The sequence below is a fragment of the Salvelinus sp. IW2-2015 genome, linkage group LG28 (genome assembly GCF_002910315.2).
Source record: "Salvelinus sp. IW2-2015 linkage group LG28, ASM291031v2, whole genome shotgun sequence".
NCBI lineage: Eukaryota > Metazoa > Chordata > Actinopteri > Salmoniformes > Salmonidae > Salvelinus > Salvelinus sp. IW2-2015.
The window spans coordinates 16572661-16593275 of NC_036868.1; the positions used below are offsets into that span (position 1 = coordinate 16572661).

At 40.4% G+C, this 20615-nt stretch overlaps 1 protein-coding gene across 1 annotated transcript in view; it reads right to left on the minus strand.

Moving 5' to 3' along the window:
* Positions 1–268: 268 nt before the first annotated feature.
* The window catches only part of LOC111954516 (opsin-5-like), a 30792-nt gene continuing 10445 nt past the window's right edge, over positions 269–20615 (minus strand). Inside the window, exons 2-7 of the mRNA XM_023974303.2 lie at positions 17050–17202; positions 11436–11555; positions 5903–6073; positions 5392–5726; positions 4937–5181; positions 269–4733 (exon numbers count right to left, since the gene is read on the minus strand). Coding sequence (XP_023830071.1) covers positions 4667–4733; positions 4937–5181; positions 5392–5726; positions 5903–6073; positions 11436–11555; positions 17050–17182 — 1071 coding nt within the window. The 5' untranslated portion in view covers positions 17183–17202 and the 3' untranslated portion in view covers positions 269–4666. The remainder of the gene's footprint in view (positions 4734–4936; positions 5182–5391; positions 5727–5902; positions 6074–11435; positions 11556–17049; positions 17203–20615) is intronic.

Here is a 20615-nt window from a genome sequence, read left to right on the forward strand (position 1 = left end):
ATATATAAATGCTTTACATAAATATTATATAGACATTATACATTTTAGGATAAATTTGTTGTCGGGTAATGTGTATTGTAATTCATGATGATTGAATCAGATTTTCCAGTAGAAGTGTCATGGGACTCAGTTACATAGGAGCCAGATTATTTATTATTTGTGCACCATTCTACTCTCTCCTTATGAGGGTGTAGGTTGCCTCATGAGGCTGCCTTTTCAAAAATGAATAAAATATATATACCAACTAAATATATGTGCATAACTGCACCTTTATTTGCACTTATCTTTATTCAACACAACAGATTTGCTATCGAATGCTGTACTTTTCTTTACAAAATAAAGGAACAAAAACTCATTCCTCATAAAGAATGTGGAATGAAGTATAAGGTGCGACATATGGTTCTTGAAAGCCTACTACAGGTAGTATGAAAGTAGTAATATTACACATGCTCATAGGAAACACAAAGAGTATGACAATAAGCAATATTACATATTCCTCCTGGACCACTATCCTTGCTGCTTCAGACGATGTCCTTCATGATAAAACATCAAATATTTTGTTTGGAAAATACAATGAATTAGAGCCTTCTTTCCTGAGACACAATCAAACCCTGTTAAAGTACAGTAGGGCATCCTCATTAAAACAGAGGCAGATAAAGTGACGAGACTAATACTGTGAAGTGGAGACGGACAGAGAGCCCASTAAGGAAAGAAATTGACCTATACCTGAGATCAAATAACGACATGTTAGCTATCTCCTTCCTCATTCATCATTTTTGTGCGTTAACAAGATGTGATAACAGGTAAGCATTACAGTTCACTCTATGGGAAATATGCAAATATACGTATTACCTCTTTGACATCAATATGAACCTCTTGGTTGACATGTATTTTTTACAGATTAACATCTCAAACATTTAAGAAAATTACSTAACATTATAGAACATGTGACATCACTCAACTTTCCTAATACCATCATTCAAAATGTAACATAATAAAATAATAAACAAATAAAATCAGATGATCAGCAAAACAGTGAGAGTACAAACTGAAAAGAATACAAACAACAAAAACACAACTCTACTAAGACACTGAGAGAGGAGATATTGCGTTTGAATAAATACTGTCAAATAAATATTGTTGATGCCTCTTGCCAATGTTAGGCCCTTGGGCTGAGAGCAGGTGTGTTGAGCCTTCTGCCTTTCCATTGTTCTGAAGAGGTCAGTGAGACCTGGTCCTCTCAACACATCAACCGCTTTCACCCACTGTCTGTGGATGTTTCAGGCCTTGACAGGACATCCCAACACAGCCATACTTTTGTTTTTACAGTGTGGTGAATGCTGACAATCTCAGTTAGAGTAGAGATGAAGAGTTCAAAGAACAAAAATTGAGAGTCTGACATTTTATAATAACCAATAAGATAATTATTTCCACTGAATATTTAGATGTTTTTCTAAAGATTGTTTTCTTGCATATAACTCAATGCCTGGACCACATACACAAGCGCACACAGTATCATGCAAAATACTTTTGATAAACATTATTGTGAATGATTAAATTAGGATGTTTATATGCACACTAATAAATGTGATATTAAACTGATTACGGCAGTAGGCAGAGTAAGGCATTATCATGTAAACACCTTACTCTGCTTATCTTAATTGGCGTAAGGTCATAATTGAAGTAAGCATGAACTGATTAAAACACTTGGACTTCTGAGCAATCTTTCGATTTATTAGAACATGTAAACACTTTAATCAGAGTTCCAGCTCTTGAGTAGACTACGAGAACACTCTCAGAAGTTGCCTTGTGGCCTGTCTCAATGTGAGTTAAAGATGGAATACACAGTAGGGGAAACAGCGCCACTGTCCGCCCAAGGCCGTCGTTATCAGGGGCTCACAGCGAAGCTGTGAAAGCTATCGTTATTCTTAGATATATGTTTTTTAGATGGCCAAATAACTAATAACTCATTTTCTTTCTAATTTGGTGCACAGAAACTAAATGCCTTGAGTAACTTGGTCAAAAAGAATGGTTCTGATGGCCAATAGATGGTGCTGTTATAAGCAGTCCCACTTAAACCCTCATATCCTCCACCTTGTTTGACCTAGAGAAACTTGGAATGAGGTGTCTTTTCTCATGTTGAACAAATTTGCCTCAAGGACCCATGACGTCCATAGATTTTCCACCATCTTAGACATTTTGGAAAATCTTTGAAAAACGTATTCTCATGAACCAAATAACACCAACTTCGGTATATAGGCCCATGGTACATCGCTTAACGTAGTTTGAGGAAGGCTAAGGGATTGGTTAAGAGATGGCTGAGTTATTGATAATCAGGAAATCAGATTTTACGTGTCCATTTAAATCGCTTGTAAATCCCCTTCACAATGGCCTACCAACTTGATACTTGTATACTCATCAAAGACCATGAACCATGTTAAATTTGGCATTGATATCTTAAACAATAACAAAACTATGAACAATTCACTTTTTTGACTACGTAAAGCTAATGCTTAAAAGAATCATAAAAAATCTTCTTCTCATGGACTAAAAGTCAGATTTACTCCAAAATGTGGTATTTGAACTCTTTCAAAGATGGCCACACTATACCAGTAGATGCATTTTAGCACATATGGTAATATGCTAAAAATATATTTTTAAATCTTCTGCTGATGAACCATAGGACCAAATGACAGAAAATGTGGAATGTACAAAAATCTGATTTCATGTGTCCATTTAAACCATTGTAAATCCACTCCACAGTGGCCTATAAACTTCAAATGTGTCATCTCCACTAAGACACCGCTAAGATGAACTAAACAGAATTTGGAAGTGAACTATATCTCACAATTACTCCAGATGTAGTTTTTAGACTCATTACATCAGTCTTTAATGTTAAGGGTTTTGAAATGTTGCTGCATTCAAATATGTACGCACGGTACATATAGATGCATGTTAGTACAGATGCTAATGCTTCAAATATTTTACAAATCTGAATCTCATGAATCAGATTGACTCCAGATTTGGTATATACACTCAATTAATTAACCTGTAATGAATTTGAGAATGATTACCTTCTGCATTCAAAGTCAGCCACGCTACACCACTAGAGGCTATAAGAACTGAACCGATGAACATGGGGCCATACAATTTGGTATGTAAACATTATGTATGTGTTCTTAGAAGCTGTGTGAATAGAGTACCACAGTATAAGTCATAATACCCATAAAACCTAGCGGTCAAACAGGGAAAGGGTTCCAATCGTTTTTCCACCAGTCATTTTTCCCATAGGGGATTTTAGAAACACTTCAAATAAGGGCTGTGTTTTGTGTAGTGAATGGTGGAAAATGATTGAAACCATTTCCCTGTAGGTTTTATGGGTATTATGACACCTCCACTGTGGGGCTCTATATAAAGTCACTGCAACTTTAAATGGCTGCACCAGGCCAGTTGGTGGGACTATAGATGTCATTGGCACCAGTGGCACCATAGGATACTAGAGCAATAACTATTGATCAAGTGGACTTTGTTCGTCTGCATTAGACAATGTGAAATAGTTCCAACATGATAGACTGCTTGTTTTCCTACTGGTCACAGACGTCAATTCAATGTCTATTCCATGTTGGTTCAACGTAATTTCATTGGGTTGCTATACAACTGTCCTTTCTGTCATCCTGTGAACCCTGTTCATTGCTGCTCTTAGGTATATTTGTTTTTGTGGTAAAAAAAAATTGCAGTACATATTTTGCTGTTCTATTGCATGTGCAATGATGTCCGAGAGAATAAAGAAACTGTGTTTTTGGTTTGCAATAACTTCTTTGTTGATTAAATATCGCAAACAGACGTGGTAATTTCACGTAACAATTTCATGTTAGTGAAGGATTTCTGACTACTTGTGTGTGAATATACTTCTCTTTGAATGGGCTAAACCTTTACTACCAGCATTGATCTCAACTAAGACGTAAAGACTGACATCAGTGCATAAAATAATGGTTAACAATGACAGGAACATAGTGCTGTAAGACATAGCCACTACTTTAACAGACTTTGTTGTGCTGTTTGCCTTCATTATTTGGTCCAACCACTTCATCCACTGGCTGCTACGTAGCAGTGGACCGTGCAGTTTGTGTATGAGCTCAAATTGTATTTTGTTTCGTGATGTCAACGACATCTGTGAACATGCATAGAGGGACAGTAAGAATCACATGATGACTTTGATCGTTGATGAAAAGTGCTGCTACAGTCAGACCTGCCTGAAGCAGGGGACAACGCTAAACGCCAACACCACAGTCCCTCCAGCTCTCTTTAGAGTATATCATACCTCTTTCTGAACAGCGCTTTAGATCTTACAGGTGCACATAAAAGTTTAAATATCTTCAAACTATGCAAGTCACAGGTGCACGAGTACACGATACAAAATAATCTGTATAAAGTGTAAAAAAAACATCTTGGTGCCAGCCTTGAGCTGTAAACACAGAGAGGGACATGAGGTAGGAGAGTACAGAGAGCTGTTTGGAGCAGGAACATAGATACAGCAAGACTGGGTTGCGTAGGTCTGGGTGGTGAGCGGTGGTCAATGTCTTAGCAGTTGATAGCAGGGTTGTGATTGGACTAGTGAGGGGAAAGACCAAGAGTCATTTCACAGGAGAGAATCACCGTCTTTTTCTCACATTTCACTGTGAGACTCTTTTACGGATGGTCTGTCTTTAAGTGAGCCAGAAATGGTGTAAAACCTATGGGAGATACGACGAGAGAAAAGTTAAACTATGCAGTTTTAACTCTTGATCTAGTAACCTGTTAAACAAGATAAATGATAAACTATGCAGTTCAACCTCAAACGAATAACCAGTGAAAAAAAATAATTAACTACACCGTTTTAACTGTTGATCTACAATCTGTTCAGAGGAATAGAAAGTAGAAGAGAAAGTAATAATACCTTGACTTTTTAAAATGTCTACACTTCTTCAGGACTTGGAAACAGGAGGATTTTGCACAGGAGCGTTTCAGGTTAATAACTTGGTAGATGATGGGGTTGTACATGGCAGAGGACTTAGCCAGCAGAGTGGGGATCACAGAGACAGAGATAGGCACTGAGTCGGGCTCGCCAAACGCAGACACCACTGAGACCACTGCATATGGGATCCACGCTATCAAGAAACCAGCACAGATCAACATCGCCACCTGGAGGACAGAAGTAGAACCACATCACAGGTCTGTTTCACAATAGTAAAAGCATCTCTGAGGTGCCGTGTACAAACATACCACACACACACACACACACACACACACACACACACACACACACACACACACACACACACACACACACACACACACACACACACACACACACACACACACACACACACACACACACACACACACACCTACCTTGGTCAGTTTCAACTCCAGGCTATGGCTGTTCTTGTTCCTGGTGTCAAAGTGGGATATCTCTTTAGCTGAGGAGTTGACCTTGAAGATTATCATAACATAGGAGAAGACGATGATGCCGGTGGGGAAGATAAGGCAGAAGAAGAGGATGGCCATGACGAAGCTCTGGCCCGCCACAGAGGTCTGGGCCAGCCACCAGTCCAGGGTACAGGAGGTGCCAAACGGCTCTGGAGCGTAGCTGCCCCAGCCCACCAGGGGCATGGTGGCCCAGAAGCCTGCGTAGAGCCAGACAAACACCAGACACAGGAAGGCATGGTGCCTCATCAGCCACGTACCTGTGGGCAGAATTATGGGCAAAGGGATTGATCATTTATTGGTTCATTATCACAATAAAGTGTTAATTCAAACTGTTCAGATATTACAGATCACTCAAACGTGCTAATTATTCATTCTAATAAAGGTATTGTGTTACTGTAAATCTAAAACAAACTGAGAGCATAGCCCACTGTACCGTATCTAAGATGACAGATCTTGAGGTATCGGTCTAGGCTAACTACGGTCATGGTGATGAGGCTGCCAACACCGAAGAAGAAGCCAGCCCAGCCATAGAAACGACAGCCCTCCCAGCCAAACAGCCAGCGGTGGGAGAAACTGGATGCCACAAAGAACGGTTTCCCTGTGACTTCAAGAGCAAACAGAGACGTTACCACCTCAGATGATCACTGTGTGCTGTAAAGACATGAGAATGTACAGTACCAGCCAAAAGTTTGGACAGACTTTAAGGCTTTTTCTTTATTTTTACTATTTTCTACATTGTAGAATAATAGTGAGACATCAAAACGATGAAATAACACATATGGAATAATGTAATAACCAAAAAAAGTGTTAAACAAATCTAAATATATTTTATGTTTTAGATTCTTCAAAGTAGCCACACTTTGCCTTGATGACAACTTTGCACACTCTTGGCATTATCTCAACCAGCTTCATCAGGTAGCTTACAGGCCCTAACCAACAGTGCAACTTTTAAGTAAATAATAGGTATTAGGTGAACAATAGATAAGTAAAGAAATAAAAACAGTAAAAAGACAGTTGAAAATAACAGCAGCGAGGCTATATACAGTAGCGAGACTATAAAAGTAGTGAGGCTATATACAGGGCTTCAATTAGTCGGGCTAATTGAAGTAGTACGGTTGAAGTCGGAAGTTTACATACACCTTAGCCAAATACATTTAAACTCAGTTTTCCACAATTCCTGACATTTAATCATAGTAAATATTCCCTGTCTTAGGTCAGTTAGGATTACCACTTTATTTTAAGAATGTGAATTGTCAGAATAATAGTAGAGAGAATGATTTATTTCAGCTTTTATTTCTTTCATCCCATTCCCAGTGGGTCAGAAGTTTACATACACTCAATTAGTATTTGGTAGCATTGCATTTAAATTGCTTAACTTGGGTCAAACGTTGCTGTAGCCTTCCACAAGCTTCCCACAATAAATTGGTTGAATTTTGGCCTATTTCTCCTGACAGAGCTGGTGTAACTGATTCAGGTTTGTAGGCCTTCTTGCTCGCACACGCTTTTTCAGTTCTGCCCACAAATTTTCTATGGGATTGAGGTCAGGGTTTGTGATGGCCACTCCAATACCTTGACTTTGTTGTCCTTAAGCCATTTTGCCACAACTTTGGAAGTATGCTTGGGGTCATTGTCCATTTGGAAGACCCATTTGCGACCAAGCTTTAACTTCCTGACTGATGCCTTGAGATGTTGCTTCAATATATCCACATCATTTTCCATCCACAAGATGCCATCTATTTTGTGAAGTGCACCAGTCCCTCCTGCAGCAAAGCACCCCCACAACCTGATGCTGCCACACCCGTGCTTCACGGTTGGGATGGTGTTCTTCAGCTTGCAAGCCTCCCCCTTTCTCCTCCAAACATAACGATGGTCATTATGGCCAAACAGTTCTATTTTTGTTTCATCAGACCAGAGGACATTTCTCCAAAAGGTACGATCTTTGTCCCCATGTTCAGTTGCAAACCATAGTCTGGCATTTTATGGCAGTTTTGGAGCAGTGTCTTCTTCCTTGCTGAGCGGCCTTTCAGGTTATGTCGATATAGGACTTGTTTTGCTGTGGATATAGACACTTTTGTACCTGTTTCAACCAGCATCTTCACAAGGTCCTTTGCTGTTGTCCTGGGATTGATTTGCACTTTTCGCACCAAAGTGCGTTCATCTCTAGGAGACAGAATGCGTCTCCTTCCTGAGCGGTATGACGGCTGCGTGGTTCCATGGTGTTAATCCTTGCATACTATTGTTTGTACAGATGAACGTGGTACCTTCGGGCGTTTGGAAATTGTTTCCAAGGATAACCAGACTTGTGGAGGTCTACAATTTTTTCCCTGAGGTCTTGTCTGATTTCTTTAGATTTCCCCATGATGTCAAGCAAAGAGGCACTGAGTTTGAAGGTAGACCTTGAAATACATCCACAGGTACAACTCCAATTGACTCAAATGATGTCAATTTGCCTATCAGAAGCTTCTAAAGCCATGACATCCTTTTCTGGAATTTTCCAAGCTGTTTCAAGGCACAGTCAACTTAGTGTATTGTGACGACCCTCCCACTCTGTCTGCCGTATTCTCTCTTTGTTCTTGTTTCCTTATTAGGATGCCGGTGGGTGGAGTTGGGAGGGTCGTCAGCTACATGGGAAACGCCTGGGCCCACTGTCATAGGATAAATGCACCACTTCCCCATTCATGGAGGAGACTCTCTCCATGCAGACACCTTGATAGATTTGGTTGTGTTTCGTGGTGCTTTTTGGTTGTTTGCGTTGGCACCTTTCAACACCCTGCATTATCACATTCATGCATGCTAAACACTCACTTACACTACTGATTACTGATTACACACACCATTGTATATTGTACTTAGTTACTTTATTTAATAAATATATATTTTGTTACTCCTTATCTCCACGTGGTCTCCCTTTTGTTACGGGCTTTGAGCCGGTTCGTGACAGTATGCAAACTTCTGACCCACTGGAATTGTGATACAGTGAATTATAAGTGAAATAATCTGTCTAAGCAATTGTTGGAAAAATTACTCGTGTCATGCACAAAGTAGATGTCCTAACCGACTTGCCAAAACGAAGGTTTGTTAACAAGAAATTTGTGGAGTGGTTGAAAAACAAGTTTTAATGACGCCAACCTAAGTGTATGTAAACTTCCGACTTCAACTGTATGTAGGTGTAGGTATGGTTAAAGTGACTATGCATATATGATAAACAGAAAATGGCAGTAGTGTAAAAGAGGGGTTAGCGGGTGGTGGGTGGCGGGACACAATGCAGATAGTCCGGGTAGCCAATGTGCGGGTGCACCGATTAGTCGGGCTAATTGAGGTAGTATGTACATGAATGTATAGTTAAAGTGACTATGCATATATGACAAAAAGAGAGTAGCAGCAACGTAAAAGAGGGGTTGGGAGGTGGGACAATGCCAATAGTCCGGGTAGCCATTTGATTACCTGTTCAGGAGTCTTATGGCTTAGGGGTAAAAGCTGTTGAGAAGCCTTTTGGTCCTAGACTTGGCGCTCCAGTACCGCTTGTCATGCGGTAGCAGAGAGAACAGTCTATGACTGGGGTGGCTGGGGTCTTTGGAAATTTTAGGGCCTTCCTCTGACACCGCCTGGTGTAGAGGTCCTGGATGGCAGACAGCTTAGCCCCAGTGATGTACTGGGCTGTATGCACTACCCTCTGTAGTGCCTTGCAGTCAGAGGCCGAGCAGTTGCCGTACCAGGCAATGATGCAACCAGTCAGGATGCTCTCGATGTTGCAGCTGTAGAACCTTTTGAGGATCTGAGAACCCATGACAAATCTTTTTAGTTTCCTGAGGGGGAATAGACTTTGTCGTGCCCTCTTCACGACTGTCTTGGTGTGTTTGGACCATTCTAGTTTGTTGGTGATGTAGACACCAAGGAACTTGAAGCTCTCAACCTGCTCCACTACAGCCCCGTCGATGAGAATGGGGGCGTGTTCGGTCCTCCTTTTCCTGTAGTCCACAACCATCTCCATTGTCTTGATTACATTGAGGGATAGGTTGTTATTCTGGCACCACCAGGCCAGGTCTCTGACCTCTTCCCTATAGGCTGTCTCGTCGTTGTCGGTGATCAGGCCTACCACTGTTGTGTCATCGGCAAACTTAATGATGGTGTTGGAGTCGCGCCTGGCCACGCAGTCGTGGGTGAACAGGGAGTACAGGAGGGGACTGAGCACGCACCCCTGAGGGGCTCCAGTGTTGAGGATCAGCGTGGTGGATGTGTTGCTACCTACCCTCACCACCTGGGGGCAGCCCGTCAGGAAGTCCAGGAGGGAGGAGTTTAGTCCCAGGATCTTTAGCTTAGTGATGAGCTTTGAGGGTACTATGGTGTTGAACCCTGAGCTGTAGTCAATTAATAGCATTCTCATATAGGTGTTCCTTTTGTCCAGGTGGGAAAGGGCAGTGTGGAGTGCAATATAGATTGCATCATTTGTGGATCTGTTTGGGCTGTATGCAAATTAGAGTGGGTCTAGGGTTTCTGGGATAATGGTGTTAATGTGAGCCATTACCAGCCTTTCAAAAAACTTCATGGCTACGGACATAAGTGCTATTGGTCTGTAGTCATTTGGGCAGGTTGCCTTAGTGTTCTTGGGCACAGGGACTATGGGGGTCTGCTTGAAACAGATGCAGTATATTAACAATCCTGAGGCAAAGCATGTGACAGAAAAGCTGATAATAAATAGTGTTTACCAGTGCCCTATATCGTTCCCATCATTGTGTGAAGAGACATCCTCACTGCACCAGTCTGATGCCACAGAGGTCCAGCAAGTAAAGCTGTACTCTCCACCAACTCTCATAGTTAACAATATACTCTTTGTCTCAGTTCATGACTTCTACAGTATCAGGGTAAAACGGCTACCAAACAAAATTGACTTGCAACCATTCTGGACCTTCTGGGCCATTCTAGGTAATTCTGGAACATTCTGGACCTCTGATGCAAATCTGGCAGACACAAATTGATCATGCCTGTTGTCTTCTGTGGACAATGGTTCTAATCCTAGAGAGCAATACAAGCGTCTCATACAGAGGGACGTAGTCGGCCCAGACACAGATAAACAAGTGAGAATCCTGTGGTTGTATGAGGCACAGAGAGAGCTGGCCAGAACTTGTTCTGAGACAGAGCGACACACTGTTGTGAATTCTGCTTCTGGCTGGGTCACAGCTAGGAGGTGCTAAAATATTCACAATAAATGTTATTTTTTAAACCACATTTCTTAACTAAGATGACTGTTTGCAAAGGAACTAAATCTCTTGTACATCAAAGGCCTAGTCTGTCGATGTATTGTGATCAACAGGCCATGTAGAGTAACTTTGGCGTTAACGTGATGCTGTTCCTCTAATATCCATAGGGTGGCGATAAAGGACCAATTTCAGGTTTAGCCACAATTTAGCATTCTTGAATATTGAGTTATCAAACATGCCTAACAAGGTAAATGATTGAGAGAAATATTGGCCTGTTACATTAATATTAATTTACAAGGAATTGATGCAACATGCATCAATTGTTCTGAAAGAGAGACAGGAGCGTAATTAGGCACTCCACACACAACAATGAAATATCAATGTAATATAATTCAACAATGGTGATTCAGACAGAGAGAGACTGGGATATTAGGTGTGGACAGACCTGGGATCAGATGATGAGACTTCAAACAATGATGTCAGTTGTATGATGTCTATGATTTTAAAACAACTCTGTGGTTCTCTCTACCTATTTCTCTTTCTTTGTTGTCATTATATTCCACCCCTTCATCTTCTTCCAACCATGACAACCATTCCCATGTGTCAGGATGTACTACCGAGAATGTTAATGCCGCGCTAACATTGTTCATATACATGCAGTTCTGAATTGAAATACACAGAATACACGGGACTAATCCCCCTTACAATGTTCTGTGCAGAGACACTGTAAATGGACATACTTTATGAAAAGACTGCGGAATGGTTTACCTGATATGCCAAAGTCAAAGATGGCTAAGTTAACTGTCATGAGCTCAGGCGGCCTTAGCTTTGTCTTGCGTTTGATGGTCATGTATATAACATAGCCATTTCCTGTGGCAGACAGGATCCCTGCAGAGAAAAGAGAGGACAAGAGGAATGCATGACAAGTTGTAAAAATGCAACATGACAGGGTGTACCTACAAGTTAGTTCATTTACATACTTAGGCCTATGGCACAATTGGTTTAATACGTGAGATTTTGCCCTGTGTGTGTTTATCTCTAGAGCCTTGATACATGATAATGATGCATGCCCTACTGTCAAGTTAAAAAAGACAGCTGGGTTGTGGGTAAATGCAAAGACAGTATACATGCATGTTTGGGTTGATCAAACACGTTTTGCCTACTGTCTACAATATTCATAAGACTTGACATACACTTTCACAAGAAAACAAAGGTTTTTGACATCCACCCTCAGTCTGAAATTGTCAATATGCTTTAAGTAATTGATTTCCATGCACAAAAGAAAGGAATAAATAATTTGTCATCTCTATGACCTCTGCTTTGACTGATGTCCTCACACCCACTATGTGTGTGACACAAGTTGTGCTAATTACATGTGACAACACATTGAATGGACTCCAATTACACATGACAACTTATTTGTATTCCTATTGATGCTCTTCGTTGTTGCTTATCAACAGTTCTGTTAGCTGTTGCTTATCAACAGCTAACAGCTTAAGCTTCCTCCATGGTCCCTGTTCCCTTACTGGACTGGAATCAGTGGTAGACAGGCATTATCCTCTGCTCTATTCTAGTGCATACGGTATGAAGGGCAGAATCTCTAGTGCTCATTCTCGAGTGAATGTGTCTCATTCTCCTATTCACTCTGGACTGTATCAGCTGAATGACCCTGCTTCACACACAAAGCAATTTATTGAGAGAAATTCAAAGAAAAGATAAATGAAATATCTCTTTCATTTGACTTCTATCATATGATAAACAGATTAGAAAAAAAATATCAAATGAGGTTTCAGTTTGTTCGTTTTTTCAGTGATGAAGGTGAGCATAGGATCTGGACTGAACATCTTGGAGTAAAATCCAGTTCTTATTCGATTTTGAATAGATTTATAATTCATATGTGTATATGTATACATCTACAGGATATGTAGATGTATACATATATTTCAGGGCGGTAGGTAGTCTAGTGGTTAGAGTGTTGGGCAAGTAACCAAAAGGTTGCTGGATCAAATCCCTGAGCTGACAACATAAAAATCTGTAGTTCTGCCTCTGAACAAGGCAGTTAACACACAGTTCCTTGGTAAGTCAATTGTGTAAATAAGAATTTGTTCTTAACTGACTTAGCCTAGTTAAATATATATATATTTGTATATTCTTCATGGAGCATGAAGAAACATTATTGTGTTACTTTTTTTAGTATACATTTTTTTTATTCAGTAAATATTTTCTTAACTCTATTTTCTTAAAACTGCATTGTTGGTTAAGGGCTTGCATGTAAGCATTTCCTGGTAAGGTGAGATTGTATTTGGCTCATGTTGTATTTGGCTCATGTTCATTTGAATGTCCTGAACTTGTTTCGTGGTACTGGGAGGTCAGCAGGAAATTCCAAGCAGACCTGATCTTGTATGTCATTTACTGTACGTCCTTGTTAACCTCATCACTTTGATGTCAAAACATTTTCTTTCTCTCTGTAGAAGACACTTGGATGTCCCCGTTCACTGCTGCCTGCCTCTCTCTCTTTCCCATCGCCACAAACCTGAAGCACAGCTAGGGTTCAAAAAGAGAGGGTACAGTATATTACTGGAAACTTTATGTAATATATTACAAAACATTTAGTGGCACTTTTGAGTACTTTGAGTATCTATGGCCCTATGTGGCCTCATCACATGGCAAATATATACAATATATACAAAGGTGTAAAACATTAGCCAAAATATAAACCATAATCTTCGTGAATACCATTTGTCTCAGCATCAAATATCCTCTATATATATTTTTTACAAAGTTTTATTTATTTTACAATGTTAATATGTATTTGTTGTCAATGTTTTGGCATCAAACTGGTTGCAGTTGTGAAAAAAGTGAATAGTTGGAAGATTTGCAGAGTTAATTGCCATTGTTGTATATATGCTTTTTTCATTAATTAGGCTATTTTCTCTTGAATCATATGGTCTATCTACTGGAAACTCATGGACAATGGACACAGATATAATACATTAATACTATGTATTCATATTTTTTTCTACACTTATTCAAGAATAAATTACCAAAGTTGACAAAGATCGTCATAGATTTTCTGTTAATTACCCAAATTACCAAAAATTCCAGTCACTTGGTTAAATTACCAGCATACCGTAGACACAAAGTTAGGATCTCAATGGAGGAATTCAAGCAGAGTTTGAAGTCGCTCAAACAACAGAAGCTAAACCAAACACGTGAAAGCATGTTTATACATTCTGAAAACACACCAAACACACAGTGAATGGATCGAATTAATCCTAAATTAATTTGGTAACCTATAGAGTGTGTCCTCTCGGAGAGGACATTAATCAATTAATAGACAGACACCACAGTATCCATATATCTCACTGAATAGCCGCGTCAAAATGCATGAGACCCACGCATGAGACATCTTCACTGCCATTGGTTTGTTGGGTCAGGACATTAGTTAGACTAAACAGGGCATTACATGGTTTGCAAATGGCTCAGCACAGTGTAAAATACAAATACTGAGTTGTTACGAAAAACAATCTGAACACACACAGTTGTCGCGAGATGAAATAACAGGAAAATATTAGTGACAGGTACACAGCCTCAAGTAGAGAAATAGATCATCTGACAGACCGGAAAATAAATCCTGAGTTGCCCCAATGTTGTACATACATAAAGGTGAGCATAGCACAGGGACAGAGTTTGCATAACTGTATCTTTCTATAAATCAATCTATTTGTGTGTTTATCCACTCACTTGATTTGAGTCACTGTAAATGCACAGTTCAGTCATGGATACACATCGGCATGTACAGTGGCTTGCAAAACTATTCACCCCCTTGGTATTTTTTCATATTTTGTTGACTTACAACCTGGAATTAAAATAGATTTTGGGGGGGGGGGGGGGTTGTATCATTTGATTTACACAACATGCCTACCATTTTGAAGATGCAAAATACTTTTTATGAAACAAACAAGAAATAAGACCAAAAAAAAATAACTTGAGCGTGCATAACTACTCACACCAATTTTGGGAGACACATTTTGAAGCAATTACAGCTGCAAGTCTCTTGGGGTATGTCTCTATAAGCTTGGCACATCTAGCCACTGGGATTTTTGGCCATTCTTCAAGGCAAAACTTTTCCAGCTCCTTCAAGTTGGATGGGTTCCGCTGGTGTACAGCAATCTTTAAGTCATACCACAGATTCTCAATTGGATTGAGGTCTGGGCTTTGACTAGGCCAATCCAATATATTGTGTGATAGTGTTGATTTAGCAGTATGCTTAGGGTCATTGTTCTGCTGGAAGGTGAACCTCCATCCCAGTCTCAAATCTCTGGAAGACTGAAACAGGTTTGCCTCAAGAATTTCCCTATATTTAGCGCCATCCATCATTCCCTCAATTCTGACCAGTTTCCCAGTCCCTGCCGATGATTAAACATCCCCACAGCATGATGCTGCCACCACTATGCTTCACTGTGGGGATGGTGTTCTCGACGTGATGAGAGGTGTTGGGTTTGCACCAGACAGCGTTTTCTTGATGGCCAAAAAGCAACATTTTAGTCTCATTTGACCAGAGTACCTTCTTCCATATGTTTGGGGAGTCTCCCACATGCCTTTTGGGGAACACCAAACGTGTTTGCTTATTTTTTTCTGGCCACTCTTCCGTAAAGCCCAGCTCTGTGGAGTGTACAGCTTAAAGTGGTCCCATGGACAGATACTCCAATCTCCACTGTGGAGCTTTGCAGCTCCTTCAGGGTTATTTTTGGTCTCTTTGTTTCCCCTCCGATTAATGCCCTCCTTGCCTGGTCTGTGAGTTTTGGTGGGTGGCCCTCTCTTGGCAGGTTTGTTGTGGTGCCATATTCTCTCCATTTTTTAAATAATGAATTTAATGGAGCTCTGTGGGATGTTCAAAGTTTCTGATATTTTTTTATAACCCAACCCTGATCTGTACTCCTCCACAACTTTGTCCCTGACCTGTTTGGGGAGCTCCTTGGTCTTCATGGTGCCGCTTGCTTGGTGGTGCCCCTTGCTTAGTGATGTTGCAGACTCTGGGGCCTTTCAGAACAGGTGTATATATACACTGAGATCATGTGACAGATCATGTGACACTTAGATTGCACACAGGTGGACTTTATTTAACTAATTATGCAACTTCTGAAGGTCATTGGTTGCAGCAGATCTTATTTAGGGGCTTTATAGCAAAGGGGGTGAATACATATGCATGCATCACTTTTCCGTTTTTTATTTTGTATAATTTTTTTAAACAACAATTTTTTTTCATTTCACTTCACCAATTTGAACTATTTTATGCATGTCCATTACATGAAGTCCAAATAAAAATCCCTTTAAATTACAGGTTGAAATCCAACAAAATAGGAAAAACGCCAAGGGGGATGAATACTTTTGCAAGGCACTGTACAGCAGAAAACCCCAACATGAGGACAAAAGAGATGGAACTTCCTTGAATTCACATTTTTCATCCCTAAAGCTATTCTGGGGGTTAAGATCGTGTCGACATTAAAATGCCGATGCAGAGCTGCATTTTCAAAGTAGGATGTACAGTGGATTCATCATTATTGGCACCCTTGATAAAGATGAGCAAAAAAGACTCTAAAATAAATAATACAATAGTGAGCTATATTGTCTGCTCAAAAAATTGAAAATATATATTATTTTATTGCTCAGAGAAAGAGAATTTGTTTAACAAGTAGTAAAACAAACACACAAAAAACCTTTGAGCATTTTCCTAAAATGTTTTATGAGATTGGAGAACATATTGGGAGGGATCTTAGACCATTCCTCCAGATCCTTGATGTCCTTCATCTGCGTTTATAGACTGGCCTCTTCAATCCAAACCACAGGTTTTCAATGGGGTTCAAGTCCGGAGACTGAGATGCAAAGTGTTGATTTTGTGGTCAATTAATAATTTCTTTGTGGATTTTGATGAATGCTTGGGGTTATTGTCATGATGGAAGATTCACTTGCGGCCAAGTTTCAGCCTCCTGGTAGAGACAACCAGGTTTACGGCTGAAATGTCCTGGTACTTGGTAAAGTTCATGATTATGCAACTTATCTTAGCAAGGGCCCCAGGACCAGTGGAAGCAAAATAGCCTCATAACATCAAAGATTCACCACCATATTTTACAGTATGGGATGAGTTATTGACCTTCTATTCAAAACCCTTTTCAAATACATTTAGAATCTTCTTACATCAATGAACAACCTTGATGAATCAGAATTGAATGCAAACGTAATCGAATCAGAATTGCTCCTTATTGTGAAGAATGGTTAGGCTATGCCTCAAGAGAGATGGTGGAGCAGAGGATATGAGGGAGTGTATTGATTAATCTACTTCCCTATGCAGTGTACCTCTCTATACTTTATTGACACTTACCTATGATGCAGATGTAGAAGGCAGCCACGATGTCAGCCTCCTTGGACAGCTTGGAGGCAAATGGATCACCCACCAGGAGGTAATGGGGGACATAATCGGGGCAAGCTGAGGTCTCATTCCCCGTAAGAGCCATGCTTAGGTGTCAACCGCTTCCTGGGCAGCCAAAACAAAATTAACATGTTCAATACAATGTGTCCACACTGAAACAGTCAGAAATACATTTGTATTGGTGACACATGCTTTCAGATCTCCAAGATTTTGCAAAGATTTTAGGTGATATTTTTCTGCAGCAATTCTGACATTTTGTCACAAAAATGCGCTGACAAGGGAAAAGGTTAGTTGACGTGTGACTTGACTGAACCATATTATGTGGTAAATGTGCGGGGACAGGTTGAAATATTGAGCCCCATTTTTATACTACGGTGATGGGTTTGACTGTTTTATGCGGAAATAGCGCAGTGATTGGTCAAATTTGCAAGCCCTCGCAGAATATGCAGTAGTGGAAGCTGGTTGGAGGAGATAAAGGAGGACCGGTTCATTGTAATAGCTGGAATGGAATAAATGGAAGGTATCAAACACAAACACATGGAAACCACATGTTTGACTCCATTACATGAATTCCATTCCAGCCATTACATTGAGCCCCTCCTCCTATAGCGCATCCCACCAGTCTCCTCTGATATGCAGGAAATTGTTGATTTTGCAACCCAAAAAATTGTGAACTCAGAATTCTGGAGAGACTGGACAGGTAGGTTTGTTTCTGTCACCTGTTTTCTAGAAAGTGCAATCAAGCCACACAGCAGCAAGGGTTAGACTGACCCTTTCTTGGAAATTCAATCTAAACTAAGAAGCACATAACTTTAGCCAGAGACTAAATTAACATCTAAAACTGATTATAAAAATGTTTAGTGTTTTAGTTAAAATATTCTTACTCCAGGCTAATGTTCAAAAGAGAAGAATAGTTGGCAAACAATTACCCCTGGCACAAGATTGATGGCTTGAACCTGACCTGTCAACATGGTTTTTCTTCACATTTGTTACATCAAATCAATCATTATCTTCATCATCAACAACAACTCTTTCTCTATCTTCATCACCATAATCATAATTCATCTGTGCCACCTACATAAACATCCAAGCTCACCAGCATCTTAACAGACCCCATAAACTAGCTATAGATCCAGAGCCTTGCTGCAGAACCACTGCACCACATCCAACATAAACAGTTAGCCTAGCTAATTGAAAGTCTACACACGCTTTAACACCCGGGGTGTAGTGGGGAAGAAGTCAGGCGCAGGAAACAGAGAGTTCAGGGTAGCGTTACTTTATTTCACCACAACAGTGAACAGACGCCGACGAAAACAAATGCTCCAAACAAGGGGGACTTAAACAGTCCATTAAAACCCAAACACACGGACAACCGTGACGGACAACCGTGACGGACAACCGTGACGGACAACCGTGACGGACAACCGTGACGGACAACATGTACATCGAAAATAATCCCGCACAACCAGCAGGCGGGCCGGCTGGTAAATAAAGCCCAACCAATCAGCCTAAACTACCCACAGGTGAAACCAATAAACATAAAAGAGGAAAAAGGGATCAGTGGCAGCTAGTAGGCCGGTGACGACGACCGCCGAGCGCCACCCGAACAGGAAGGGGAGCCACCTTCGGCAGGAGTTGTGACACACGCTTTGCACAGCCTTCACATTTATCTGCCTTCAAATTAAATCTCAAAAGGGAATTGATTGGATTTTTCACCTACCGATCTACACAACCTACTCCACATTTTAAAAGTTAAAAAAATGTCAATAACATTTTCCCACCCCAAAAAATTGCATGTATGATTGCATGTCTTCACACCCCAGAGACAATGCTAGGTGGAAGCACCTTCAGCAGCCATTACAGCTGTGAACATTTTTGAATATGATTCTAACAACTTTGCCCAACTGTTAGGGAAACATTTATCCATTGTTTTTGTTAAAATTGCTCAAGCTCAATAAATTTGCTTGGGAGTCATTAAGCTAAGTTCCCATCCAATTGGTTACATATTTTCATTTGAATATTCTAAAATCCGCACAAAAACAATATGCACATTTTCCCACCAGAGATGTGTTTTCATCAAATTGACATATTGTGGATGAAAGGCTGTGGGTGATGAGGTAGTGCACATAAAAATTGCTTTTACAGTAAATTCCCATACACCGAATAAAAATTACAAGTTAAATGGGTTTCCTTCGCATTTTCAACTCTACTGATGGTTTTGTCACAATTTTTTTTTAACATTATATAGAGAATGTGCCCACTCTAGTCTTGGCACATTCACTCTAGCCAACAGCCAGCTGGCAGATATATATGCAGGTATAGCCTACATGATGATATTATTATGGACAAAAGAGCTAGATAACATTTTTTTTTGTCAAATGGCAGCCAAGCATCGATCATCATGTCACCAGAATAAGACCCTTGACATTTTATTGGAAAGGAGCATCAAACTCATACCATGCACTTTCATCCCTGTGAAGTTCATCATACCTTTTTTCATCTGTAGCCTAAAGCGTATAGCCTAAGTCAAGTATTGTGGTGGCAGCATCATTTTATGGGTATGCTTGTCATCAGCAGGGACTGGAGAGTTTGTCATGATGAAAATAAATACAAAAGGAGCAAAGCCCGGATAAAAACCCTGCCACAGTCTTCTAAATACCTAACCCTGCCAAAGTCTTCTGAATACCTAACCCTGCCACAGTCTTCTAAATACCTAACCCTGCCACAGTCTTCTAAATACCTAACCCTGCCACAGTCTTCTAAATACCTTAAACCCTGCCATAGTCTTCTAAATACCTAACCCTGCCATTATGCTCTAAAATACCTAACCCTGCCATAGTCTTCTAATACCAAACCTGCCATAAGTCTTCTAAATCCTAACCCTGGCCATAGTCTTCTAAGATACCTCCCTGCCATAGATCTTCTAAATACCTAACCCTGCCATAGTCTTCTAAATACCTAACCCTGCCATTAGTCTGCTAAAATACCTAACCCTGCCACATGTCTTCTAAATACCTAACCCTGCATAGTCTTTCAACATACCGAACCCTGCCACAGTCTTGCTTAAAATACCTACCCTGCCATAGTCTTCTAATACCCACACCCTGCCATAGCTCTTCTAAATCCCTAACCTGCCATAGTCTTCTAATACCTAACCCTGCCACTATGCTTCTAAATACCGCTAACCCTGCATAGTCTTCTAAATACCAAACCTGCCCACTAGTTCTTCTAAATGACCTAACCCTGCCATTAGTCTTCCTAAATACCTAAACCCTGCCCAAGTCTCTAAATACCTAACCCATGCCATGTCTTCTAAATACCAAATCCCTGCACAGTCTTCTAAATACCCTAACCCTGCCATAGTCTTTTAATACCTAACACCGGCACTCTTCTATACACACCTGCCCATAGTGTCTTCTAAATACCAAACCTTGTCACTTATCTTCTAAATACCTAATTGCCCAGCTGAATCCATGGCCATGTCTTCTAAATACCTAACTGCCTGTCTCTAAATACGC